Raw genomic sequence first — 27612 nt, 5'->3', positions numbered from 1 at the left:
CCATCAGATGTTACACCCACAAGGAGCTGCAGAAGGCTCACCCTGGCCAAGCCCAGAACCATGCTGCTGACAGCCCCAAGCTTGAGCTGGCAGCACACCCCTGGGGGCACCGTTCTTAGCTCCAGCATGGGGAGGAGAAGCTGAAGACAGCTCCACACGTCTGGAGCAGTGCACAGAGCAGCTCTGGCAGAGTGCTGCTGCCAGCCCCTGTCCTCAGCAGCTTCAGCTGCCCCAGCCCTCAGCCTCTGAGCAAACCTGGGCCACTGCTGCCACCTTTCTCTGCGAGCTCCCAGACCACAGCAGAATGTGGTTTGCTGGGCAAGCACCTCCTGCCCTGGTGAGCTGCACACACCTAGCGCCTTCACCAATTTATCAACTCAGATGCCCAGGGACAAGGCAGGCAGCATGCAGCCCCTCACACAGTACACCTACAGCTGGCAGCAAGGCCAGGAGAAAGCTGCTCTGGGACAAACCTGGTGCTCCATAGCCAACCACCCTAAAGCAGGGGCCTCCAGACAGGATGGCAGCACAAAAGTAGAGTCAAGCTTTCAGGACTAAGGGCACTGCAGTAAATTCATTCCATCAGCCCTGCCCCTAGGTTTGTGTTTTATTCAGGAACTGAACATCCCCTCTCCAAATGCAGGCAGCAGCCCCCTGCACCAGACCACACAGCAGCTCTGGGGGGAAAAAATCATCATTGGAAAAAAAAAGAAAGAAGAAGACTCACCAGCTCACACTGCTTACAGACAACTCAAAGACCCCTGTGGGGACTAAATTCCACTAAAGGCAAACCCTGCACTGCGCTGCGGTGCTGCACAACAGGAGCAGGAGGAGGCGATGAGGGTCTGGAGCCAGCTGCTCTTGCCCCTGCCAGCTCGTCCTGCCCTGGGCACAGTGGGGGCAGTGCAGACAGTCCAGGGCCAAGGAAACTCAGTTCCCTTCGGGCCAAACGCCGAGAGGAGAGGCAGCTCTGCCTTAGCTGGGCCGGCACTGGACTTGCCCCTCTGAGCTGTCCTCATCGTCCGAGCCCCCAGTCCCGCCGCTGGTCAGCCCTGTGATCCTGTACCCCATGTTCAGCAGCATCACCTCCAGGGGGTCTGCGTTCATCCGCCGCTGGTTGGCCTGCGACGCCCCCTCCATGTCCACCACCACGCGGCCATTCAGGGTCTCACTCTGCAGGAGGGGAGAGGAGACTCAGACTGAGGCTGGGGAAGGACTTCTGGACAGTGAGGGTGGGGAGGGACTGGAACAGGTTGCCCAGGGAGGCTGTGGATGGAGGATGAACACCTCCCTGGAGGTGTTCCAGGCCAGGCTGGATGAGGCCTTGAGCAGCCTGGGCTGGTGGGAGGTGTCCCTGCCCATGGCAGGGGGCTGGAACTGGATGAGCTTTGGGGTCCCTTCCCAAACCATTCCCTGATTCTATGACTCAGTGAGCCAGTGATGGGACACAGAGGGGCTGCTACTGCTGCTGCAACTCTCAAGATGCCAGCAGGGTCCTGATGGGTGCATGGCACAGCTCCCAACCTCCCACTGCAGCTCTTACCTCCGGCCTGGGGTTCCACAGCCGCACCACTGGGTCGATGCCACTGGTGGCCAGGAAGCAGTAACTGGGATGAGGCTGGAGGCAGTTCACAATGGACTCATCTCCCTGCAGCACCCTGACAAGGTTGGTGGTTTCTTTCTCCCAGATGAAGAAGGAGCCATCGTCCGAGCCACTGACTATGTACTGAGCATTGCTGGGGAGCGAGGAGCAGAGGCTGGAGAGCACAGCTCAGAGCCTCAGCTCCAGCAGCCAGGAGCCACCAGGCAGCCACCCCTCACACTTATGAATCTAAGACTCTCTGTGTGGGTTCCTTCCACCCCCAGGATTCCTGCTTTCAATCCCTAGCCCAGCTGGCTCTGTAGATCTACTACTGAGCCCCCCCAGGAGCAGAGCTGCTGACACCTTTCCCAACCCTGCACACCAGCATCGGTGTCACTCGTGACAGTCACTCAGGGCTGTGCATGAGGCCTTACCCCATGACAGAGGGCATTCTGCTGCTGCTCCCGCTCCTGTCCTCCAACCCCTCCATGCTCTGCCAACCTACCTGCCAAAGAAATTGGCCTCTTTGATGTCCGTGGTGGTGTTGCAGTGGCCACAGTAGCGGAACTTGTAGTCATAGCTGCGCTCCCTCAGCACCATCTCGTCCTCAGAGATGGAGTCCTTGCGGCCTGTGGCTCGCAGCCGGATGGGGCCTCCCCCTTTCTTGTCTTCAGCTGGAAGGAAGACAGCATGGCCCTCATCAGTCTGGGGAGGAATGGGAGGCTCTGGGAAGACCTTAGAGCAGCCTTCCAGTACCTGAAGGGGCTACAGAAGAGTTGGGGAGGAATTTTTATAAGGGCCTGTAGCAATAGGACAGGGGACAATGGCTTGAAACTGGAGCAGGGTGGATTTGAGTTGGACATTAGGGAGAAGTTCTTTACTATGAGGGTGGGGAGACACTGGAACAGGTTGCCCAGAGAAGCTGTGGACTCCTCATCCCTGGAAGCATTCAAGGCCAGGCTGGATGAGGCCTTGAGCATCCTGGGCTAGAGGGAGGTGTCCCTGCCTATGGCAGGGGGGTTGGAACTGGACGATCTTTAAGGTCCCTTCCAACTCAAGCCATTCTAGGATTCCATGCCACAGCTCTGAAGGAGATCCCAACAGCTTTGGGGAAGAGCTAAGGACATCTGCAGCAGAGAGCAGAGCTCAGAAGCACAAAGCTCCTTCCAGATGCCCTTCTGGGTACGTCAGACTCCTTCTGTCATGCTCTGACTCAAGAGCAAACCAGGGCCAGGCACAAGGAGAGCGCAGGCTCAGGCTTTTGCACACAGCAACAATCAATCTCTCCCAGCAGCTGGGGCTGCACTGCAGAGGGGCAGGTTAAGGAGAGAAGTTCCTTGTGCAGCCCTTGGGGTTTGCTGCAGCCTGAAGCAGCAGCAGCCTGCAGAGCAGTGCTCACCATTATCGCTCTTGGAGAAGAGAGCTGCGTTGATGTCCCTGTCCAGGGCGTCGCAGGCACTGCTGTGGGCTTGCTCTGGAAACCTCCCCTTGAAGTCATCCAGACACTCCAGGGCTTCTGCCACGTACTTGAGCTCAAAGAGGCAGCGGGCCAGGCGGAAGTGTGCCTTCAGGTGGCATGGATTCAGGGATATGGCCTTCAAGCAGTCTCTTAGAGCATCGTAATGGTCCCCATCCCTGAGGGGCAGGCAGAAGTGGATTAGAAACCTGAGTAGACCCAGTGCATGTCCTCCACGGCTGCTTCCCAGCCCTCATTTCACTCCACAGCTGCTTGTTTGCAGCTCTCCCTGTGCAAGCAGACACCCCACAGGCACCAACAGCCTTTGCTGTCTCTCGGGGGCACCATCTGGCCAAGCCCAGCTCCTTGAAGGCAGCTCCCTGCACACAGCCAGCCCTTGAACTCCAGCGAGACCGGACCTGCCATTTTACATGCAGCAGAGCAGAGCTCCCTGGCAGAGCACTCTTGGGGAAGTCCTTTGAAGATGGAGGCTGCAGAAGCCCTCTGGCCAAGGCCTCTCCTGCAAGGCGCGCAGGGCCTCCTCAGAGCACGGCGGCTCACGGGCGCCCCCTGGTGGGCGCTCAGCGTGGCAGCAGCTCCCTGCCTGCCCACGGCCACTTGCAGCCCTCGGGAAGGAGCCACAGACGCCCCACGCTGCACGGCCCCGAGGGACAGAAACCTTCTCTCACCTTTCCAGAGGAACCATTTAAGTTTTAGCGATCAGCGTTACAGCAGGCTGCTGGCATGGTGGATTCTGAGATCCTTTGAGGAGCAAAGGTTGAGAGCCCTGGGGCTGAGCCTGCAGAAGAGCAGCCCCAGAGGGGATCTGAGCAATGCTCAGCGAGAGATAAAGGGTGGGGGGCAAGAGGCTGGGGCCAGACTCTGCTCAGTGGTGCCCAGGGACAGGACAAGGAGCAAAGGGCACAAACTGGAACCCAGGAGGTGCCACCTGAGCAGGAGGAGAAACTTCTTTGGTGTGAGGGTGCTGGAGGCCTGGAGCAGGCTGCCCAGAAAGCTTCCAGCCCCTCCTGGCCATTGTGCTCCTGGGCAGGCTGCTGTGGGTGCCCTGCTGGAGCAGGGGCCCTGGACTGGATGATCTCAGAGGCCCCCTCCAGCCCCTCCACGCTGGGATTCTGGGATCTAGAGTTACTGGACACTTGATTTCCCTGGGCTTCATGGCTGTGGGAGCAGGGATGCCTCCAGAGTGCTTTGGCAGCTGCAGCCCTGCCCAGCCTAGCACACTGGAGTTCAGTTCAGACTGACAGAGGCTGAGGAGCCAGGCAGGGCTGCCATGCCTGCTGTACCAGCACTGGGCCTGGACTGCTCAGGGGCACCACAATCTGTCCTGGGAGAGTGTGCCAAGCCTCCACATGATGGCGAAGACAGCAGTAATGATGATTATGATGATGGTGCTGCTGCTGCTTCGTACCTGTAACCTACCTGCACTGCACCTACCCAAGCCTGAAACAGTCCCAAGGGGCAGGGGGGGTGAGTTGTCCCTCGACAGAGCAACAATTCCAGCTCTGTGGAGCCTGTGTCAGGAGGAGGAGACGCTTTGCCTCATTAAAGGGAGCTCCAGATCCTGGGGCTGGATGCTAAGCAGAGCTTATCTAGTGCCACAAGCACGTTCTGCAAACCATTCAGCCCCTCCACCCCCCCAGCTAGGTGGACACTGGCCATGGATTGCAGCTTGCTAGCATAGTACAGAAGGCAGAAAGCCTTCCCCATGAGAGATGCAGCTGAGCAGGAGAAACACAGGTTGAGGGCTGGTTTGTGCCTCACCCAGGAGGCTGGCTGGGTGAGATTGCTCCTCTGCTCCACTCTTCTGAGACCCCACCTGGGGCACCGTGGCCAACTGTGGAGCCCCTAACACAAGAAGGGCATGGAACTGTTGGAGTGGCTACAAAGGGAAGCCACAAAGATGATCAGAGGCTAGAGCACCTCTGCTATGGGACAGGCTGAGAGCTGGGACTGCTCAGCCTGGAGAAGAGAAGGCTCCAGGGAGACCTCAGAGCAGCCTTCCAGTACCTGAAGGGGCTCCAGGAGAGCTTTAGCAAAGGCATGGAGTGACAGGATGAGAGGTGATGGCTTCAGACTGGGAGAAGCTGGATTGAGATGAGATATTAGGAAGAAATTCTTCCCCAGGAGGGTGGTGAGGCACTGGAACAGGCTGCCCAAAGGATGAGTGAGGCCTTGAGCAGCCTGGGCTGGTGAGAAGTGTCCCTGCCCATGGCAGGGGGTTGGAACTGGATGATCTTTAAGGTCCCTTCCAACCCAACCCATTCCATGGTTCTCTGATCAGGGCACTTGCATTGAGAGGCAGAGGACTGAGTTCCCTGCTCTGGTGCCAGGTGAGTGTCTCATGCTTTGGGAGCTGAGCTGTTAGCTGCTTTGGCACCCTCAGAAATCCTTCACCCTCAATACCAGCCTCCAACACCCCCCAGCCTGGTGTGGAAGTGTGCAGATGAGCTGTGGAGCAGGCACTGACTCCTTCCTTTGTTACAGGTTTGCCTCAGCTCATGCAGAAAGGCTCTGACTGGAATCAGCTAAGCACTGTCAACAGAGCCTGCCAGCAGCAATCTGGAGAGGGCTGCAGTTGGCTCTTTGGAGCACGTCTGCAAAGGACAGGCAGGCTGTGAAGTGCTGCAGAGCACCAGCAGCATCTGAAGGGAGATGAGCAAGGGGAGGGTAGCAAACTGCAGCACTTCCTTTCTTCTGGCTCTCTGTTATTCAAAGAAAGAGGCCAAGGCAAACCTTGCAATGTTCTGCAGGGTGGCCTTCAGCTGCTGCTGCTGCCAAGGTGAAGGGCACCTCAGACACATGGTGCCTCAGCAGGGGTCACCTTCCTGCTCTGTGCCACCTCAGCCTCCTCCTGCCACGCACCACCAGCTCCTCCTAGCCCCAGCTCTCCTGCACCTGAGGGCCCAGCTCAGTACTGTTGAGATTCTCCTCACTGCATGCCACAGAAACCCTCTGTGCCCAGATTTTCTCATCTCCCTGCTACCCAAAGCTGTCACAAAGCTCTGTCCAACACACAGGAAGGTCCAGAGCTGCCAACACCCCTCGAGAACAACAACTCCTCTGAGACAAATGTCACTCATGAGATCAGCACTCAGCTTCTGTCTTCCATCCCTTAATCTCAACCTATTGTTCTTCTCCCTCTGAACACTGAGGTCGTTTTTTGAGGCAGCTCCCAAATCTCTGCTATTGCAAAACAGCCAGCAGGGCAGTCACCAACTGCTGGCTGCTCTTTATCTTGGCAGGAAGATAGGAGAATTCAGAGTGGGGATTTCAGCTTGGAGAGGAGGAGGATATCCTCACAAAGCAAATGGAGATGAAGGACCAGAGCTGGTTTAAATATGTTAATGGCAAGTCACGGTCCTCAGCCTCATCCTGCTCCAGGGGACAGGCACTAAAATAACTCAGCTGTATCTTGCAGATGCAGCTCTGGCCACTGGTCAGAGAAGACATTAGCACTGCAGAGGCTAACAGCTGCCTTGGAACAATCAAGAAAGAACCTCCCCCAGACTCTGAGGCACTGGTTGCCACCTCCCCAGGCCCCTCTCAGAGAGGTTTGTTTCCAGTCCAGGAGAAGATGGCTCAGCTGTAGGAACACAGGGACCACCAGGTCAGCCCTGCCTGCCTGCAGCAGTGGCTGCTTGGGTAAAGCAGCAGCAGAGCAGCTCCAGACAGTGCTGCAACAACCCTCCAGCAGCAGCTAGGAAGCTACAAAGCACAGCAACCATTCTCTCACCTGACAGCAGGGTTAGAGCCATGCATCCAGTGCAGCCCAGAGCCACCCAATGCAGCCCAGAACCACCCAGAGCCACAATCACCCTTGCAGGCACTCAGGATGCAGCTCCTCAGTAGGGGGTTTGGGTTCTTTTCAGACAGGAAGGGCACAGAACATTGCTCGGCACAGCAGCAGGCAAAGTGCTGAGCCACAAGCAGCTGTGCTTGCCTGTGGCTCTCCCTGCGGCTCTGCAATCCTTTGCTCTGTGCCAGGGGTGACTCTTTTACAGCTGGATCCCAGAACCCCAACCCTGCCCCATGTACTGGGCAGCCCAGTGCTTCCCCGTGGGCACTGGGCACTCCCTGGCACACAGCTCAGTGGCCACGGTGCCCTCAGGCTGGCAGCTGGCCTGGAGGACCCCTGAGGGCTCTGCCAGCCAGGACAGCTCTGTGGCTGTAGCAGGGTGCCCCCAAGCCCCCCTGGGCTCTGCAGCTCCTTACCACTTGCGCTTCATGTAGGCAGCAGCTCTGTTGCCGTAGAGCATGGCGTTGTTGGGCGCCTTCTGCACTGCCTTGCTGTACAGCTGGATGGCCTGGGTCCACAGCTGGCAGGCAAAGGCCTCGTTGGCCTGCTGCTTCAGCCGCTCCAGGGAGGGAGGCAACTCCACCTGGGGGCTGAGGGGAAAGGAAGGAGCCAGGTGAGGGTCACCTCCTGAAGCTCTGGTGACTCCTTGGCTGCAGGCTTTGCCCTGGCTGAGGGAGTCCTAGCAAGCATCAGCTAAGCCCAGGGGTGTCAGGAAGAGGCAGGAGGCCCTGAAGGGGAATGAGCTGAGCTTAGAAGGAAGGGCTCTTCTGGACCACCACTTGGCCATTTTTTTTTCCTTTAGATCCAGCACTGAGCTTTCACCAATCTAACCCTCAGGCTTCAGCAACACCCAGAACACAGAACCAGTCTGGCTGGAAGAGACCTTTAAGGCTCTACACCAAGGCTGCTGCTAACCCATGGCCCTCAGCACCACATCTCTGTGTCTCTTAAACCCTTCGGGGATGGGAATTCAGCCACCTCCCCAGGCAGCCTGTGCCAGGCTTTGAGAACCCTTTCAGTGGAGAAGTTTCCTCTGATGTCCAACCTAACCCTCCCCTGGTGCCACTCGAGGCCATTTCCTCTCATCCTGTCTCTGGTTACGAGGGAGAAGAGCCCAACCCCCACCTCACTGCAACATCTTTACACAAACACCATCCCCGAGCCTCTCTCACCAGTGAGGAGCACAATGCAAACCCAGAAGGCAGCCAAGCATCCGAGTTCCCAGGGCTGCACAAAGCCCACGCTCAGCAGCCCAGCGCCGCAGCCCCATCTCAGCGCTGTGCCGGAGGAGCCATCTAGAGGAGCCGAGCTGAAAGCGCTCAGCCAGGGCCTGCTGGAACCCAGACTACCCAAATAAGGGCTTGAGCGGCGGCGTCCTGCCTCCCATCCGCCCTCCTCACCGCAGGAGAGCAGGCAGCGAGATCGGCTTCCTGCGAGCCTGCTTCTGCCTCACCCCCACGGGCTTTACTCCGACAGAAAGAAGCAGCAGGAGCAACAGGAGAGGGCTCTGCCCCCGTTCCTAGCTGCCTGCAGACTGCAGGAGTGGACTCCTCCTCAGTTGACTTTGCAGCAGGCAGGGACCAAAAAAGAGCAAAGGGAAGCAAGGCTCTTTCAAGGAGCTGCTGGAAAGAGACCAGGGGAGGCTACAGAGTTGCTGAGGGGCCTGGAGCAGCTCTGTGAGGAGCAAAGGCTGAGAGCCCTGGGGCTGAGAGCCTGGAGAAGAGCAGCCCCAGAGGGGATCTGAGCAATGCTCAGCAAGAGATAAAGGACCTGTGGGGGACAAGAAGCTGAGGCCAGACTCTGCCCAGTGTGCCCAGGGGCAAGGGGCACAAACTGGAACTCAGGAGGTTCCATCTGAACAGGAGGAGAAACTTCTTTGGTGTGAGGCTGCTTGGAGGCCTGGAGCAGGCTGCCCAGAGAGGTTGTGGAGTCTCCTTTTCTGCAGAGCTTCCACCCACCCTGGGCAGGCTGCTGTGGGTGCCCTGCTGGAGCAGAGGGGTTGGACTGGGTGAGCTCCAGAGGTCCCTTCCAACTCTGGGGCTCTGTGACTTGACAAACTCTCCCATTTCTCAAGACGTACATCCTGCAGATCAAGAAGTAACAACCACTCAGGATCACTAAAACCACCTTGCTTCCAGGCCTGAAAAACCCTTTGCTATCACCACAAGAGGGGCAGAGTCCTCCTGGACAACATTTCTCCCAGGCTGTGCCTCTTGCTTGCAGCCCAGGCAGCAGAAGCCAACAGCTCCTAGGACCAGCTGACAACCAAGCCAAGACACCAAGGGGAACTGGGACTTCACACCTTGCCTTGCAGCACCTAACCTCAGCAAGAGGAAGGGGAGGAGAGGAAAGGCAGGGGGGCAGCAGGGCTGTGCCTCACCTGGCGTGGGCCCTGCCCTCAGGCAGGCGGAAGCCGTTGCTGTGCAGGTGGATGCCGTTGGTGGAGGTCTTCCCATTCTGCACTTCTGCAGAGAGACATAAGAACAACCAAGCTCAGCCATGCAGCCAGGCCAGGGAGCAATGCAGATCACCCAGGCTCACACCTGAGGCTTCAGGAGGTTCTCTCTCAGCAGAGCCTCAGGCACCACAGCCCCAGGCAGAGCAGAGAGGAACCTGCCATGACCTCACCTCCTGCACCCACCCAGATGGGACCTGCCCTCTGCCCAAACCTCTGCAGCATCCTCTGCAATGGGACTGCAGAACTGCAAGCTGGATGCACACAGAGCTGAGCACACACACCAGGAAAGGGTGGCTTGAGCTGCACCACCCTCAGAACAAGCCCAGAGCTCCTCAGGGCCCTGCTTGTGGTGTGAGTCACTCAGGTAAGGACTCAGAGCTGGGCTGTGGAACAAGGAGGATGAGTGGAACCACTGCAGGCTTCCAGTAAAGGAATTCCAGATGACAGAGTCAGAACCCTGATGATCTGAACAGTTCAGATCATCAAGTACAACTGCTAAGCCAGCACTGACAAACCACCACTGGGCCATGGCCCTCAGCACCTTTCATTCTTTTCCCACCCTACAGCTCCTGGAGCTGCTACAAGCTGAGGTGATCCTCTGAAGGTCACACAGGCACTTTGTCTGCCACTTCTGCAGACAACACTCAGCTGAAATGGTGACAAACTGCATTTCTGCTGCAGCTGGCAGTGCTGCTGGGGCCCTGTCACAGCTGGGGAGAGCAGAGCCATTGCCCAGCCTGCACAGCAAGCTCAGCCTCTGCACCCACACCACCCTCCCACAGCCTCTGCCTGACCTTTCTGTGCCCAACAGGGTGGAGCCTTTGCTGCAGCTGCAGCACCAAGAGCCTGTTCCAGCACTGTCCTGCCATGTACAGCATGACCCCAGCAGGCAGCACAGAACAGCTCAGCCTCCTGCAGCCAGCACTGCAGAGAAGGGCAGGCAGGGCAGGGCTTTGGTACCAGGGTGGGAAGGGCTGGCTGAAGGCACACTGAGCACACAGCAAAGCCTGCCAGAGAGCTGCAGGGCCAGGGAACACTCCCCTGATAAGAGGCAGCCTCTGCCCCAGCAGGGACACTGCAGCTGCTGCCTGCAGGGCCTCTGTAAGAACAGGCCCTGGAAGGGGCAGGGCCAGCACTCAGTGTGTTTGGATTTACCTCTGCTCAAACAAAGGACTTCTGACTCAACCACCTCATCACCAGGCCAGTTCTTAGAGCAGGGAAGGGATTGTTCTGCCTCCCTCCTGGTGAGTGTGAGGTGGCCGCAGATGCAGTCTGCGCTTTACTAACAAGTTGGAAGAGAGAAACCCAGTTCAGCACTTCCATCCCCAGCCACAAAGCTTTCCTGCTCAGCTGAAGGCCTTCACCCACCCTGCAAAGCCTCTGTGCACAGCTTTGTGCCTTCTGCTCAGCTCCACACAGGCAGACACCTCCCCTCCTGCCACCCTGCAGCAGGGTTTCAGAGCTCAGGCTGTGATGTGTGCTGCAGGAACAGCCCAGCAGCAGCCAGGTCCCACTCCAGTGCCCCAGCTCCTGCCCAGCTGCACCCCGAGGGAGAGCTGTGTGACCTCCCTCTGCCTTCCCCCAGTGCCACAGCAGCTCTGTACTCACCCCCTGCAGCATGGCACTTCTTGGGCAGCAGAAAGGTGTATGGGCGCTGCTTGTAGGTCAGGTCAAACAAATAGACCTAGGGAATGGAGAGAGAGTGAGAGCAAAAGCACAGGCAGGGCACAGCAATGCTCAGGTGACAGAGGGAACACAGGGCCAGGCTGGGCTGAGGCTCCAGAGCTGTGCTTGGCCATTCCCAGTTTTCTAGCTGGGCTGTGGTTTACAGAAGGGGGCACACAGTGCCACTCCAGCACTGGGGGCAGGAAGAGCACTGCAGGCAGGAAGAACACTGCTGAGAAGTCCTACTCAAAGTTCTCTCCATGCTTCCAGAGCATAAAATATGACCTGACCACAAACCAAGCTGCTCAGAAAGCTTCACTCCCACTCAGCTACTTCAACCATTTCACTAACCCAAAGATCACAGAGAGATCAAACCTCCCTTGGCAGAGAAGGTGGCAAATGAAACCAAGGCAGAAGCTTCTCCAAGACAGCCCCAGGATTCTTGAGAAGCCTCAAAAGCAGCCCTGCGAAGCTCTAACTCAAAACTCTGCTGGCAGAGGAGCTGCCAGCCCAGCCCCATCCAGCTGACTCAGCACCTTCCCTCCAAGGGAAGGAGGGCAGGTGTGGAGAGCCATCTGTGGAGGACAACCGCAGAGCAAGCTGCCCACAAAGGTCTTGCTTAATCCACACTGATTGATGTTGTCAGGAGGATTTTTCTCATCCCACTGATGAGCTTTACCAGAGATCCAGGAGTATCTCCCAGTGCTTCAAACTCAAGCAGTCAATATTCCAGGTGGAGGCCTTTGCCTCTCCACCTTCTCTATCCACTGGATTCTATTACAGAAGCAGTTTGAGGTTTCAAGGAGGAGTTAGGAAACCTTTTCTAGGTCAGCAAAGGTCAGTTCCAGAACCGTCTTACCCACCTCTCCTCTTTCCAAAGAGTGAAATGTGAGTTGCAAACCCAGAAGAGGATGTGGCTGCCCAGGAAGGTTGTGGATGCCCCTCCCTGGAGGTGTTCAGGGCCAGGTTGGATGAGGCCTGGAACAGCCTGGGCTGGTGGGAGCTGTCTCTGCCCAGAACCAGGGACTGGATGATCCTTAAGGTCCCTCCCAGCCCAACCCTTTCTCTGATTCAACCACTGCCCTGGGCAGGCTGTTCCAGTGCTTGGCAACCCCTTCAGCGAAGACCTTTCAGCCAGCATGAACCAAAAGCAGTTTCAGCTCAGCTCTGGCACCCACAGAGAAGCTGCTGCCGCTGCTTGCAAGCAGGCACAGCAATGGGTGGTGACTCAGATGTGAAGCTTTCTGCCCAGCTGCCTCTGCCTCCTCACCTGCTCCCCTCCCATGTTGACCAGCAGCTCGGTGCCATCAGGGCTGAAGGTGACGTAGGTGGCCACCAGGACCCGCAGGCGGTTGTTGTAGTCTGGCAGCTTGACAGGCAGGTGCCCTGTGGAGGGAAGAGGCCCACACCTGAGTGCCACCCCAGCTGCCCCCTCCTGCAAGAGGCTGTCGGGAGGGCAAGGTCACGAGGCACAGGCAGCAGAGTGCTGAATCCTTCTGCCAAGGGCACCCAAGCACACAGCTGTGCCCTCCCAGGGCCTCAGCACCAATCCTGCCAGGCCATCCCCTCAGGAAGGCAAGGCTGGAGCCCAGCAAACCCCAGTCTGAGGGATTCACATGGATTTGGCTCCTCCATCTCCAACCCTCTCATCAGAGCTTCCTAATGAAGTCCCAAGCACAACCAAACCAAGGCTCCTAAATATTCAGCTCACACACAGGTTCTGCTGCCTCAGACAGCAGATGTGGTGCATGACCAATTCAAGGGACCCAAGAAACCCTCCAGTGGGACTCATCAGAAGCCAAACTGTCAAAGCTGGTCTGCTGAATATGCTGGGCTAAGATCCTCTTCGAAATCCAAACATTTGGAGGGGGAAAAAAAAAAAAAAACAAAGGTAGTAAATGCTGAGCAGTGGGGAAGGAATCATCCAGGCTGCCCAGATCCTGCAGCACCCATTCCTCATCTGCAGCATGAGGCCAGGCTGCTGCCCTGCCAAAGAGAGCAGCCCTGCTGGGATCAGCTCCTACAGCACTCAGGGCTCTCCAGCAGAGGTGACAGAGACATTTCCACCTGACAGGCAGCAGCTCAGCACCACAGCACTGCCAAAGCAGGGCAAGTGGGCAGGCAGCCTGGGCAGGAATTCACAGCTTCACAGATGGCACTGGGTTGAAAGGGACTCTCAAAGGGCATCTTGGCCAACCCCCTGCAGTCAGCAGGGACATCTCCAGCTAGAGGAAGCTGCCCAGGGCCACATCTTACAAGTTCCAGGGAACATCCCTGGGTCAGAGAAGCTTCCCAGCAGTGGCTTTGTGTGTGGTGAGTAGAACTCTGCTCCTTCAGGCATTAACAGGCCCCAGCAGTCAGCCTCAGCACCGGCCCCAGCCAGTACCTGCCACGTAGTACTGGGCTGCCCCATCTGGGAGAGGTTTCTGCCGGTCACAGAAGGTGTGCACCCCAGCTGAGGGGCTCTGCTTCATGCTTTTCCTGGCCAGAAAGAAGAAGAGTCTCAGTCACAGCCTCACCTATGCTGCCACTTGTTTTTCACAGCCCAGGGCAGGGCCTCCTGCCTGCCTCGGTGCAGCCCAGGGAGCTCACACAGCTTGGGGCAGCTGGAGCTGTGCTAGAGACCAAGAGAAACCTCACAGTGAGGCTGCTGAGTGCCAGAGTGCTCACAGCATCACAGAATGGTTTGGGCTGGGAGGGACCTTCAACTTTCATCCTGCAGGCAGCAGGTTGCTCAGAGCCCCAAACAACCTGACCTGGGATGGTGCCAGGCATGGGGCAGCTCCCATCTCTCTGGGCAGCCCGGGCCAGGCTCTACCCAGCTCAGTGTCAAACATTTCTGCCTCCTCTCCAGTCTCCATCTCCCTCTTGGAGCCCAGCCCATGCCCTGCCCCTGCAGTCCCGGGGGTCACCTGTGGTTGTGGATCATGCGGATGTCGTAGAGCCGCACAAAGGGGCCGCTGGCCCCCACCGCCAGGGAGTTGTTGTCCTGGGGGTTGACTGTCAGGCACTTGGCCTCCACCAGCTGCCCGCAGTACTCGGTGAGGTCGATCAGCACCTCGGAGCGTTTGCTGCTCTCCCGCAGGTCGTACTGCCTGTGGGCGAGGGGGAGGAGCTGAGAGCAGGGCAGCCGCGGGGAGGGGAGGGGAGCAGAGCAGAGCCCACCCAAAGCAGCACAGCTACAGTGCCCAGCACACACCTGGGGACCTAGCCTGGGCACGGAGAGGGGACAGCAATGCCACTAACCACCGTTAACGGTGCCAGGAAGTGTCTCAGCTGAGCACCTTGGTGCCAGGGCCTGGTGTCCAACACGAGCCCAGCTCTGTGCCATGCACACATTCATCCAAGCTCCAGATCAACCCCCAGGTCCTGACCTCACAGACAGCAGCTGCTCTGAAGGTGGAACAGCCTCTCCTAGTGACACTGTCTGAGAGTCTCAGTGACTCTGGAGGGAAGCACCACCCAGTGCTCCACCTCCCTTCCCCCTGCCCTGGCTCCTCCTCTCTTGGCCTCCGTTTTTCTACAGAGAACAGAGGAGCTGAGCAGAGCATTCCTCAGAGGAACCCACACTGGAAGGTGAATCCTTGCAGCATCAGGAAGGGATGAGCTCAGGGCAAGCTCTCCTGCCTGCAGCCTGCACACAGCACACAGCACACAGCACTGGCTCCCAGCCCAGCTCCTACAGCAGCCCAGCCGGGGGAGGACTGAGCTCTGTACCTTATGAGCCCATCCTCGGCTGCACTCCAGAAGGTGTTGGGCCACATGGGGGCCGTGGCGATTCTCTTCACCCTGTTGGTGTGATCCCCAAACATGTGGATGGTCTCCTTCACTGTCAGGTCATGAACATGCACCTTGGAGTCTGCAGCTCCAGTGATCAGGATCCGATCCCCTGAGTGTGGCAGGAACTGGGGGAGACAGAGGGGGTGAAATTCCTCCCAGGAAAATGTTTCCCAGCAAGGATCTATTCTCTTGCTGCTTCAGCTGCTGCTTTTGTGAGCAGTTCATTCCTTCCAAGCAGGTACCTTGACAGAAAAGATGTTTGCAGTGTGTCCTGTGTGCATGGAGAGCAGTTTCTTGTGGTGCAGAGGGTCCCAGACAATGGTGTGCTGGTCATCAGAGCCAGAGGCCAGCAAGCTGCAAGGAACAGACAAGAGATCTGCACTGTGCATTCCTCTGCTCCACACTGGGACCAGCTCCTGAGAGTGGTCTGACCACAGGCAGCCTGTCAGTTAATGCAGCCCTAAGCAGCTCACTTCCTCTCCTCTCTCAGCTGTGTTCTCCTTGCTCCCCATGCGCCAAGCCCTTCTCCCAGCTCAGGGCAAAGCAGACACAGAGCAGCTCCGGAGGAGAAGCCAGAAGGTTAGCACAGTGCAGGGCCTGCATGCTGCAGCTCAGCCTGGCTGCACTCACTGCTCCCCAGCATCCCCAAACTCAATCCAAGGCATTCCTGGGCTCTGGATGTGCCCAAGCAGCCCCAAGTCAGGGCTCATTCCATGACCCACAGGCTGTGGCAGGGGCATTGCCAGGCCCCATTTCCCTCCTGCATGCTTTGAAGCAGAAGAACTTGCTATCTGCAGCTATCAGCTGCTTTCACTGCTTCCCTGCAGCCAGATCTCTCTCAAGCACATGAAATCCTCCCTGCTAAATATTTCTGGGCAGTATCAGGCAGCAGACTTTGGATCCTGTGAGAAGCATGTCAGAAACATGTCAAGAAGCCCTTCCTTCCAGCCAGGCACTTCTCATGCAGGAACTCTTTATTCCACTTGGCTGAAGGAAATTTGTGTTTAGTTTCTAAGACTGCACAGAGGTGAGCTCTCTGCTTCTCTCCCTCCCTCCCTTATGTATTTGTCCCCCAGCAGAAGCTTTCATCAGCATGCTGAAGGGGGTGGGGAAATGCCACTACCAGCTGGGCAAATCCCAAAGATCCATCATAATCCATAATACCACTTAAGAGAAGAGAGGCAGCCTTCAAGCTGCACTTCTGCTGACCATTTCCCTTCTGAACTCAAGGGGCATTTCTAACAGCACCCAGATACAGTTAACAAAACCCAAGCAGCTCTTGGAGCCTGAGCTCTGCTACACTTCAAAACTTGGAGCCTGAGCTCCACTTCCCCAGGCACAGGAGGCAGCTGCTTATGGTAACATGACCTACATCCAGCCCTTGGGAGAACCTGGGGTTATCAGGCTGTTGATCCCCTGGATCAAGCCACACACTTACTCTCCTTTTTCATTCCATTCGAGACAGTTGACACACCCAGAGTGACCCTGAGGAGAGAAAAAGAGGGAAGATGACATTACACAAACTCCAGACTGAGCCAACAGAGTTGCTGTGAGACAAGGGCACAGTGAGCTCTACACATACAACAACTTGGTCCAGCACAAGCAGGGTGTTTATTCCAACCCTGAAAAGACAAAAAACAAACCCCAACCCAACCCCAAACACCCAGGTGGCAGAGAAGCACCTTCAGCAAAGTCAGACAGGCTGCAGCAGAAAGAGCAAAACAAAACCAACTCAAACCCAGGAGTGCTGAAGAAGGTGGCAGCTTAGACTCAGAGGCTGCAACTGAAATCTTGCTCTACATCTGCAGAGGTGACTTTGCCTCCACAGCCCTGGGCTAGGCTGACAGATTCCACGCAGGGAACACTTCTGATCGCTCTCTCTCAGAAGCACCTTGCTGCTGGGTGACTGCAGCAGAGAACTGCTCAGGCTGGAAAAGACCTCTAAGGTCCTCCAGCCCAAGCATTAGCCCAGCACTGGCAGGGCTGCTGCCAGCCCCCACGTACCTGCAGCTCTGCCTCCAGCCCCAGGCGGCGGATGAAGGGATCTGTGACGTGGTAGTGCCGCTCGAAGCCCAGCGCTCCCCTCTCCTGCAGCAGGCAAACACAGACACTGCAGCACAGCCCCTGCCCCCCCACAGCCAGGCAGGGCCCTTGCCAGCTCTTGGGGTGTCCAGAGCACCAGGGACCTGCCATGCAGTGGGCAGACAGGAGGTGTGTGTAATCCTTGCCCCTGAATTGGGCACAGACTGGGCTGGGTTGGAAGGGACCTCAAAGCTCATCCAGTTCCAACCCCCTGCCATGGGCAGGGACACCTCCCAGGATGCTCAAGGCCTCATCCAACCTGGCCTTGAACACCTCCAGGCTTGGAGGCTCCACAGCTCTTCAGGGCAGCCTGTTGCAGAGCCTCACCACCCTCCTGGGGCAGAATTTCTTCCCAATGTCTCATCTCAATCCAGCTTCTCCCAGACTGAAGCCATTGCCCCCAGTCCTGTCACTCCAGGCCTTGTAGAGGTGCCCCTGCAGCTCCCCTGTGGCCCTGCAGGAGATGAGGTTTAGCTAACTGCCAGACTCCAGCTGGGTAGCCAAGACCAGGTTTGAGAGGCCCACACTAAGGGAAGGCTAAGTTGCCTATTTTGGCCCAGAAACAGAAGCTGGAGAAGAGCTTGGGAGCAGCCATCCTTAGCTCCTGGCAGGGATTTTGGAGCACTGCTGCTCAGGAGAAGTCTGCACTGACACCAGATCTGTTCTGAAGCACCAGCATGGGGCAGGGCAGTGGGGAAGGTAACTGGAGAGGATCCTTTGGAGCTGGTGTCTTTCATCAGGAGTGGAGCAGGAGCAGGCAGCTGCAGCAGCACATCAGAGCTTGTTCCACAGGGAAGAGAGCAGCTGCCACAGAGCTGCAGCAGTACAAGTGAAGGTGAAGGAAAGCAGGACAGTTGTTTGCTCTGATCTCATGGGGCTCACAGATGCATCAGCAGATGGCTTCCAGGAAAGAAGGCCAACTGCAGAGGCAAGCCTGAAGAAAACGGGTTGCAGGTCAGCTTTTGGATGGAACACCTAAGGTCCAAGGAGATTCCTTCCTAGGGGCTGACCAAACCTTGGTCCTCTCCCATGTCAGGCTACAGTCAGGAGAAGGCAACTTAAATCATCCTGAGCACCACCCAGAGGTGAGCACAGCAACGTGAGGAGTGACACTGATGGTACCAGGAACACATCAGCAGCCCCAGAGCAGACACAAAGAACCTCAGCACAGCTCAGTCACGACCTCCACACAACAAAAGCCACTTGAAAACAAAAGGGAGACAGACAGGAAGGGACTGGAGGAAAACCAAACCCAAGTAGGCTCTATGCAGCAGCCTCCATTCCAGGCTTCAAAGCCCTCGGCAGGGTTTTATGGATTGCATTCCCCAAGGCCTGCCAGGCCCAGTGCAAGGTGCTGCAGTTCTAATTGCCTTGCTCCTGCAACCTCTGAGAGCTCTGTGCAGCAGGGCACTGCTCTGCCTACAAGGAGCTGCCAGAGGAAACAACCTTCTCAAGGTCACACATGAAAGCCTAAGGGAGCAGACAGTGTGAAACAGTCCCAGGCTAAGGCTTCAACCACAGAACCATCCCCTCCTTGTTAGAGCAGCAACAGGAATCTTTGCAGATGGCTTCAATTACCAGCTTAAAATACAAAGTTTGGTACCAAACTGCAGCCTTAAGTGAGCATTCAAGCTCCTAGTTGCTCATTCTGGCCACTACCAGACCACTTCTGTGCATGCTGATTACCAGCAAAGCTGCAAATGATTGAAAGCCTCCAGTGCCAGCAATAATTGCCCATTGTGTATGCCCCAGCCGGGCCTTTCCCGTTGGTATTTCACAAACAGCCACGGAGTGACTGATCCCAGCCACGATCCCGACCACCGCTGAAGTTTCTCCCAACACAAAGGAAGCAACACATCACTCTTGAAAGAGAAGGAGACAGAGAGAGACTGAGACAGAGATCATTAGCTCCACTACAGTCAGAAAATACCTTTGATGGCAAGATCACACGGAAAGAGCACAGAAAGCAGCAGACAGAAAGCTCCTGGGGGAGGCTGGCTAAGGGGCCAGGCACGGGAGCCCTGCTCCTGTCTTCAGCTGTGCTGGAAAGGCAGCGAGCTGCTGGTGTCAGAGCAGCAGGGTGTGCTGTGTGCCAGGGAGGGAGCTGCAGTGCTGCCATGCCAGCCCTCAGCCCAGCTCCTCGCTCAGGCCAGGGGCAGGCCCTGTGTGTGTGCTCACAGCTCAGCAGCTCCCAGGCAGCACAGAGCTTTGCAGAACCGAAGGCAGCAACCTGAGGATTTCCCACCCCACCCCCAACGAGGCTTTCCCATCTGCTGGGCACCCACCAGGAGCTCTGCCACCTACCTTGATCTGTCTGTGGATGATGTCTCTGGTAATGTTTGCTTTTGCCATCTTCCTGCAGCCAGGCAGACGAAAAGAAGCTACTGGAAGAGCTGCTGTGCATCCAAGCATGCCAACAGAGCAGGCAGCACCACCGAGGGCATTTAGTTACCTGCAGGGCAGAAGAGGGGGGAGCAGAGGCAGGATGCAGACATCAGCCCACCTACAGCCCAGCTCTGGGAGCTCACTGTCAGACAGCAGTGGTGGCTAAGCCACCTTGAAGAACCTGAGGGCAGGGCAGGTGCAAGACTGAAGAGCATCTGACTTAGGAGGCCATTCCCAGAGTGCAGATAAAATGCACAAGGAGCAGAGCTGCTGCTGACATCAGCCTGCAGAAGCCACACTGGACACCAGCAAAGCCTCTGCATGTCCAGAGCAGCACCACCTCCACAGCCTGCCCCACAGAACCTTTTGGGTGGAAGAGTCCTCTCAGATCCAAACACTGACCCAATGCTGCCATGGCAACTGCCAACCCCACAGCCCTCAGCACCACAGCTCCAGGGCTCTGAAACCCCTCCAGGGATGGGGACTCTACCACTGCCCTGGGCAGCCTGGGCCAGGCCTGGACAACCCTGTTGGAGAAGAAATTGTTCCTCATGTCCAACCTAAACCTCCCCTGGGACAACCTGAGGATGTTTCCTCTCATCCTGTCACTTGCTACACAGCAGAAGAGCCAAACCCTCACCTGGCTCCAGCCTCCTCTCAGGGAGCTGCAGAGAGCAATGAGGTCTCCATCAGCCTCCTCTTTTCCAGCCTCAACAGCCCCAGCTCCCTCAGCCACTCATCACAAAACTTGTGCTCCAGACCCCTCCCCACCTGCACTGCCCTTCTCTGGTCCCACTCCATTCCCCATGCTCTACAGCCAGGACTCTTTAAAAGGGAACACACAAGGCACTGATTTTTTGCCACCTCTTCTCCCTCATTTACTACATTTGCCCCCAAAACCGACCAAAAGGTGTAAGTGTTCCTTAGAGCCCAGAGCAGCCAACCAGCAGTGACACCACACAGGACCAGCCTCAGAGAAATCTCAGAATGCCCTAGGCGGGAAGGGACCGTCCAAGCTCATCCAGTCCAACTCCTGCAGCCAGCAGGGACATCCCCAACCAGAGCAGCTTGCTCAGAGCCCCAAACAACCTGACCTGGTTCCAGGGGTCTTCCATCTCCCACCTCTCTGGGCAGCCTGGGACAGGGTCTCACCACCTCTTTTAGTTCAAAGCATCCCCCCTTGGCCTGGCCCAGCAGGCTCTGCTCCAAAGCTGTCCTTGCTGAAATGATGTCACTCACCTCAGCCACATCCCACAGGCCCTGTGCTGTCCCACTTTGAGACTTCTCCAGCTCTCTTGAAAAGGCAAATAACTGAAATTTCAGAGACTGGCTTTGTCCTGTGCCACCAATCACTGCAGCTTCTCTTTAGAACAGTCTCCAGCAGAACAAGCCACAGTTTCCACTCTGTCCTCTGCTGGAGGAGGAAATGGTGATTCACTGAGACACAGAACCCAGCTGAGGGCAGGCAGAGGTCTGACAATTGCTGCCTCAGTCTCTACTGCTTCATCTGCCAAGCAAGAGCCTCCACCAGGAGCAACTTCAAGGCCATGCAGCCACGCTGCAGAGCAAAGCCAGCAGGCTCCTGCACTCCGGGGTCCCCAGAGGCCTGGGCTTCACCCTCCAGAAGCCATCAGCCAGTGTACACAGGCAGCTCCCCAGGAGGAGGAGTTCCAAGGACTGTTTCACAGAATCATGGAATTGCTTGGGTTGGAAAAGTCCTCCAGGCTTATCCAGTCCAACCATCCACCCAACCTCACCACGGCCACCAAACCATTGCCCCAGGTGCCATGGCCACAGCTTTCTGGAACCCCTCCAGGGATGGGGACTCCACCACCTCCCTGGGCAGCCTGTGCCAATCCCTGACCACTCTTACAGCAAAGAAACTTTTCCTCATCTCCAGTCTAACCCTCCCCTGGGCCAATTTCAGGCCCTCAATAACCTCAGACAAAGAATCAGGAAATCGCAAATTCTCAGTCCAGGAGAGACTTTGTCCACCAGCCACAACTGCTCACACTCCCAGGTTTCTGATTACCATGAGGATGACACTTGCCTGGTTCTCAAGTTAAGGTGCAGAGCTCCTACTCTGACAGGAGCTCCAAGTTCTCCCAAGGCTGAGGACTGCTGCCCACAGCACTGCATAGGCAGAACAAGGAGCTCCAGGCAGGAGCTGACCCTGGCACAAAGCACAAAATCTCCTCAGATTTGTGCGGGGTCCTGCAGAGAGTTACCCAAACAGCCAGAGAAGCAGAAGCTGTACCTCTGATCCCCCAGGAACCTAAAGCACACCTGGAAATGGTGCTTCAGGGTACAGGGAGGAAGGGAACTGACAAAATTCTCTGACCTTCCCCAACTGGCACCTTCAGCTGCCCTGGAACCCCTGCTGGAAACAAAGCCCCAACTGGGACAGCACAAACAATGCATTGGGTTTAAGGCCCACAGTCCCAATGCAGCTGGGATCTGGGGGACTGGCTCCTCTGCTTGGATGTATTCTCTCCTCACTGAGCCACCTGCAACCCCCCACCCCCTCAGCTCTGCACACAGCAAGGCACTGAGCCAGAGAAGCGCCCCAGGGCCATGGGCATCAGGGCTGAGAGGTGGGAACCACTGCCCTGCAGCAAAGCTCCCTCTGTGCTGAGGAGCCCCACAAAACAGCAGGACTCCCTCTTAAACCAGTAGCCTTCAACAAGCAACCCAGTTCCTGACTGTTCTGCTGCACCCAAGTTTCTCAGCCTCCAAACTCAAGGTCATTGGAAGCAGCAGCACTCTGCATGCTGTCAGCCCTGCAGATCCTGCACTCACGCCAGAGGAAGATCCCTGGGACCCTTCCCTTCAGCATCTGTGAACTACTTCACCCCTCCAAACACCACCTGGGACCTAACTCTGCAGGCTCCTCTTCACAACTTGTCCTCCCTTTCCTCTTTACCTTGACTTTCCAAGAGGTCATGGCTCAAATTCAAACACATTGCACTAACAAACCTGGAGAATCCAGAGGGAATTACCTGGGTAGCAGCAGACACCCAGGAAAAGGGTTGGCTACAGCTGGAGGAGTTGCCAGGAGCAGCAGTTGCTCCCCAGGACAGATGGCTCAGAACACAGCCAACCAGCAACAGGAGTTGCTTACAAGAGAGGTGGGCAGAAGAGGTAGGACCAGAGACCTGACTGCCCCAGCACGAGAGGACAGCAGTGCCAGGGACTGCCCAGGCATGCAGTGCATACAGCTCAGGCAGCACCCTTTGGAGCTGCCACCCCACCTCTACCCTTCACCCTCCAGCTGCCATCCACAGGAAGAAAGGGAAGATGCAAGGCAACAGCTCAGCCTGGCACAAGGAAGAGCTCAACACCAAGACCCACATGGCCCAGTAGCTGCAGGAAGGACTTTAGCCAGCAGATGCTGGCAGAGAAGGAAAGATTGATCTTGATCCCCTCTCCAAGGAAAAGGGCTGCAGGACACCCACCCAGACAAGGGAAAGTTTCATGTGAAGGCTTTAGCCAAGGAAAGGTGAGCAGGGGAGGGAGCAGGGCAGAGTCAGCCCTTAGGAAAGGGGAGAAGAAGTGAGAATAGGGCAGCACCAGTTGTGGGAGGGGGGCAGAGAAGTCAAAATGCTAAACCTGGCAGGGGGGAAGGTACCAGCCAGAGGATGCAGGTGTGGAGAAGGCTGAAGGGAAAGAGGAGCTTGTTAGAGGGAGAGGGCAGGCAGAAGGGATGGGGAAAGTGAGGGATGAGAGGCTGAGCAGGGGGATGGATGAAAGAGGGCTTCTTCAGAGGGATGAGGTCAGGCTGCTGGCAGAGAGGAGAGGGCGTGCCCGGCAGGGAGATGCGGGGGGCACCTGCAAGGGCCTGAGGTGCAGGTGACCGACAGCAAAGAGGGAGCTGGCAGGGGGATGGGGGCGAACTGCCAGGAAAGGGAGGTACAAGGTGCGGGGTAGCTGGCCGGGAAGGGGATGCCGGGTGGGGAGGGAAGACGACAGAGAGGGGAGCATGGGGCGGGGGGGGAACGCTGTCAGGAACGGGGGTGTGGAGGTATAACTGACAGAGAAGGGAGCACGGGGGGGGGGGACTGGCTGACAGGGAAGGAGGTGTGGGGGATAGAGCTGACAGGGCGAAGGGTGCGAGGGGCGATAGCTGACAAGGAAAGGGGCAGGGGGGTAGCTGGCAGGGAGGAGGGGCTGCGGGTGCGGGCGGATCCCGGCTGGACCGCTACCTGTCAGGCCTGCCGGGTGCGGGCTCAGCGGGCGCTGGAAGTTGTGAGGCTCCATCCATGCAGGGTCGGGGTGGGGAGAGCGGGACCGAGAAGAGCGGTAGGTGCCAGAGGGGACCCCGCAGGCGCCGGGCACCGTCCCCGGGGAGCGGGCAGGGCCCTGAGGCGCGGCCCGGCCTAGGCCCCGGCCGTGCCCCCCGCCCCCTCCCCTGTTTACCCCTCCAGCTGTCCGGGGCTCAGCAGCACCCCCCGCCGCCTCGCTCCCCGCGCACCTCCACGCATGCGCCACGCCAACTGCGCCACCACCCGCCTCGTACCGGCAGCCACCCCGGCCTCACGCAAACGGCTTAAATCGCTTTCGAGAATACGGCCCCGTCCTGCTCTCCGGGCCGCCGTCACGCCGTGATTGACAGCTCCCCGAGCCAACCGGAAAGCGGAAGAGCTTTCATGAGGAGTCCGACCAATCGGCGTGGAAGGGGGGGGAGGGGGGGAGACGTGGGCGAGGAGGTTGCTGGGAGCTGTAGTCCGAGGAGGACGCAAGGTATGGCTGCCTCGGGGGGGTGCTCTGCCAGCGGCGCTGGAGCCTCAGGACCACAACCCTTTGCCCCTCCCGCTAGGCCTTGATGCGGATAACCTTCCTCCCTCCCCTGTCACCAAACCCGGAGGGTGTTTCGAGCCAGCCCTCGCTGGGCCGGGCTGCCCTCGGCTCACAGGCCGCAGCGGAGCCTGAGCTGCCGCTGCCTCACACACTCGCCCCAGATGGTCCCAAACAAGGCCTCGGTGAGGCGCTTGGGCTCCACGGCCTCTCTTCCATGGCCCTGGTGCGGCCGGGAGCTATCCCAGCCGGGGCAGCCGGCAGGCCGGTGCCTCCCCAGGCAGTTCACGGCGTGAGCTCGCCGCAGAGAGCGGATCCCTGCCCTCCAGCGCTGGGCCTTTCCAGCACCAATTCATACAAGTGAAGCGCACAGCTCCCCCAGGCAGCACGGAGTTAGATTTTTTGGGAGTTAATAAAACCCAAACCTGTTAGAAAGAGCCAGGGGGTGGCAGTGTTTGAAAAACCTTCGCTTCGCCTCCTGCCTCCAGCACAGCCGGCGCGGGGCAGAGCTGCCACCGGAGCTTGGGGCAAAGGCAAGGCTGGCACCTGGCATCTCGGCTAGCCCTAATTATCGGAATGCACCCTCCTGAAATAGGAGGTACGTGTGTGCAGAATACATCAGAAGTTATGAATTCATCTCTCTATAATTCATTTCCACAATTAAACAACCCACGGCCTATTAATAAAGTGTAATGAGTAGTTTAAAAGTTCATTTAGAACTTAATTCCCTGGCTCCTAGATAATCCCAGCTGCGTGACAGAAGGAAATAGCTGCTTGCTTGTTCTGTATTGACAGAAGGAGCAAAAAAAAAAAAAAAAAGCCCTTAAAGCAGAGCTCAGAGGGAAGTGTGAGGGCTCTCCCCACACCTGCAGGCTCAGAAACACCAGACCAAGCCTCAGGGTAATGATTCGTCCCCATCTCAGAAGCCATTCACTTGTTCAGCTATTGTCTAAGTTCTTTACTGATAATAATTGTTGACTCGGAATCTGCCCAGACTCTTTTAATTAGACAAATAAGGATCAGATCCATCACCATCAGCCTTACCACAGGGCTTTATCTGCTTTTCTCAGATGTTGGTGTCCTCATGGGGATCTAAAGCTCTACACAGAAAATTAGGCAGGCTCCAGATGCCCTTGACATGGAAGTTTTTCTTGCTGACAGAGAGAAAATTGGGGCACAGGAGCTTGAGGGTTTTTTTCCATGCTGGTGACAGAGAGACACAACTCTGCTGAAGCCAAGGAGTGTGGACACTTACTGGACCTGATGGTCAGAAGTTCCACCTCAGCATGAGGAGAAACCTCTTCACTATGAGGGTGCTGGAGAAGGCTGCCCAGAGAGGTTGGGGAGTCTCCTTCTCTAGGGACTCTGAAGCCCCAGCTGGATGTGTTCCTGTGTGACCTGGCCTGGATGATCTCTGGAGGTCCAGTCCAACCCCTACAATTCTGTAATTCTATGAATATGAACCAACTGAAACCCTTGGCAGAGGTCGGCAGGTTGCAAGGTCCTTGCCCAGCCAGCAGCCCTCAGCCAAGCCAGCTGGGAACACAGTAAGGTGGCAAGAAGTTAATCTGCTGCTGTTAATTAATGCAAGGAGCTCTTTTGCCCCACTGGCAGATGCACAACAGCCAGACACAGAACACTTCAGACCTACCTTCCACAGCTGCTGCCTGATCCAGGCACAAGGGGGGGGAAATCTGACTCAGTTATTTCCTGGGAACACTGCACCAGTTCCAGCTCCTCGGAACCGTTCCCGAGGCAGAGCAGCCCTGGTGCTTGCTCCTGAGCCTGGCTACAGCTGCCTGAGTGCTGTGGGTGCATGCTCGTGCTTGGAGCAGAACACCAAGCTGCTGTTGTCTAGGATCAGGCTTCTCACCCAGCTATGACTAAGCCCTTTCCAAGTGAGGCTGGCTGAGGGTTTCTTGCCTAATTGCTACAGCAGATTAATTTGACTATCCAGAACATAACGAAGCGGAAGAGAGGAATTGCCACACCCAGCTGGTTCCTGCTCAGGCTGATGATTCACTTTGATGCATGGCTCACCTTCAAGGATGGCTTCCACCAAGGAGCTGCAGGAAGGCCACTGTGCTCTGCTCCTTCCTAGGGAAGGTGAAGGGCCACATTCCCTATGGCTTTCCGGGAATGAGTCCAAGCCCCAGTGCTCTGGGAGCTGATACCATCTTAACCCAAGCACATAATCAATGCAATCCAGCACAGCTAACCCTCAGAGCTTCAGTTCCAGCTGCATATGTTACAGAATCATAGAATTCTTTGGGTTGGAAAAGACCTCCAAGACCTTCAAGTTCAACCATTGGACCAACCCCACCATGGCCACCAAACCATGGCCCCAAGTACCATGGCCACAGGGTTCTGGAACACCTCCAGGCATGGGGACTCCACCACCTTCCTGGGCAGCCTCTTCCAATCCCTGACCACCCTTGCAGCAAAGAAATTGTTCCTAATATCCAACCCAACCCTCCCCTGGTGCAACTTGAGGCTCTTTCCTCTTTTTCTCTCATTAGTGCCATGTCAAGGGCCCACACCTTCCTCACACCAAGTGTCCCCAAGGTGTAGGGGCTGCACTTTCAGCAGAAGGCTCCTTTGCTGCTCAGGTTTAGCTGTAGGTCAGCTGCATGCCCCTGGCTGTGCTCACTCTGCTCACACACACTTGTGACGCTTGGGAAGTCGGCAGCAGAGCCAAGAAATCAGAGTGGCTGAGCGCAGCTGCATGGTGCCAAGCAACCCCCTCAGCACCACTCCAGTGGCTTTATCAGAGCCTTATCAGATTTCCTGGTGACTCACAGCACAGTGTTGACTGGGCTGAAGGGCACAGGGTACCAACAGCCACAGACCGAGCTACAGCACCATGGGAAGGGACTTTTCACAAGGGCTTGGAGTGACTGGACCAGGGGGAATGGATTGAAGCTTGAGGAAAGCAGATTGAGACCGGAGATTAGGAAGAAATTGTTGACAGTGAGGGTGGGGAGACTCTGGAAAAGGTTGCACAGGGAGGCTGTGGATGTCCCCTCCCTGGAGGTGCTCGAGGCCAGGCTGGATGTGGCCTGGAGCAACCTGGGCTGGTGGAGGTGTCCTGCAGGGGAAATTGGAACCAGGTGATCTTTAATGGCCCTTCCAACCCAAACTGTTCTATGAAATTATGAATAGCAGCCAAGGCCCTGGAAGTCACTGAAGTCATTGTCCCTCTAGAAGTCATTGTGCCCCTGCAAGTCATCACTCCGCAAATTCTGCTGCCCAAGTGCTCTCCCCATAGCCCCAGAGCTCTATTCCCCCCTGCCCCAGAGCTCTCCCCATAGCCCCAGAGCTCCATTCCCCCCTGCCCCAGAGCTCTCCCCATAGCCCCAGACCTCTGCCCACAGCGGTGCCTCCATGCTGAGCACGACCATGGCTGCCCCTCACCAAGCAGCAAGCAAGGAGGAGCAGGAAGGTTGCTGCTCTGCTCTCCCTGGCGGCCTGGGCTGCTCTGCCAGCCCTGTGAGCCTCAGCTGCCTCTGCTGGGTGCCTGGGCTGTGCACCCCCAGCCTCCCTGCCACCCCCAGGCTGCTGGGCACAGTGTGGTGCTGTCACCCCCCCAGCAG

The 27612-nt window shown here is 57.1% G+C and overlaps 1 protein-coding gene across 2 annotated transcripts; it reads right to left on the bottom strand.

Annotated features, from left to right (window-relative positions):
• Positions 1-207: 207 nt before the first annotated feature.
• Positions 208-23457, bottom strand: WDTC1 (WD and tetratricopeptide repeats 1). 2 transcript variants are annotated; one of them, XM_054395481.1, is made up of 16 exons: positions 23428-23457; positions 19145-19292; positions 16763-16846; positions 16197-16243; positions 15001-15112; positions 14696-14883; positions 13891-14073; positions 13365-13459; positions 12249-12364; positions 10922-10997; positions 9236-9320; positions 7272-7445; positions 2982-3217; positions 2088-2256; positions 1544-1736; positions 208-1173 (listed from the first exon to the last, which is right to left on the bottom strand). In XM_054395481.1, the coding sequence occupies exons 2-16, from the start codon at positions 19250-19252 to the stop codon at positions 976-978; spliced, it is 2064 nt and encodes a 687-aa protein (XP_054251456.1). In that variant the 5' UTR covers positions 19253-19292; positions 23428-23457; the 3' UTR covers positions 208-975. The 2 variants fall into 2 exon arrangements, with proteins under 2 accessions (XP_054251456.1, XP_054251457.1); XM_054395482.1 differs by having other exon boundaries at positions 9236-9317.
• Positions 23458-27612: the final 4155 nt, after the last annotated feature.

Source organism: Indicator indicator, chromosome 33 (assembly GCF_027791375.1).
Source record: "Indicator indicator isolate 239-I01 chromosome 33, UM_Iind_1.1, whole genome shotgun sequence".
NCBI classification, from domain to species: Eukaryota; Metazoa; Chordata; class Aves; order Piciformes; family Indicatoridae; genus Indicator; species Indicator indicator.
Note: the sequence above shows the minus strand (reverse complement) of the source record. Positions and strands in the feature narration are given on the sequence as shown.

Excerpts from the sequence above, each read along its gene's own strand:
- WDTC1 (XM_054395481.1), bottom strand. The coding sequence starts at position 19,252 with ATGCTTGGATGCACAGCAGCTCTTCCAGTAGCTTCTTTTCGTCTGCCT. Across the intron at positions 14,884-15,000 it reads CAAACATCTTTTCTGTCAAG|TTCCTGCCACACTCAGGGGA; the intron begins GTACCTGCTTGG and ends TGTCTCCCCCAG. Across the intron at positions 13,460-13,890 it reads CGCATGATCCACAACCACAG|GAAAAGCATGAAGCAGAGCC; the intron begins GTGACCCCCGGG and ends CTTTCTGGCCAG.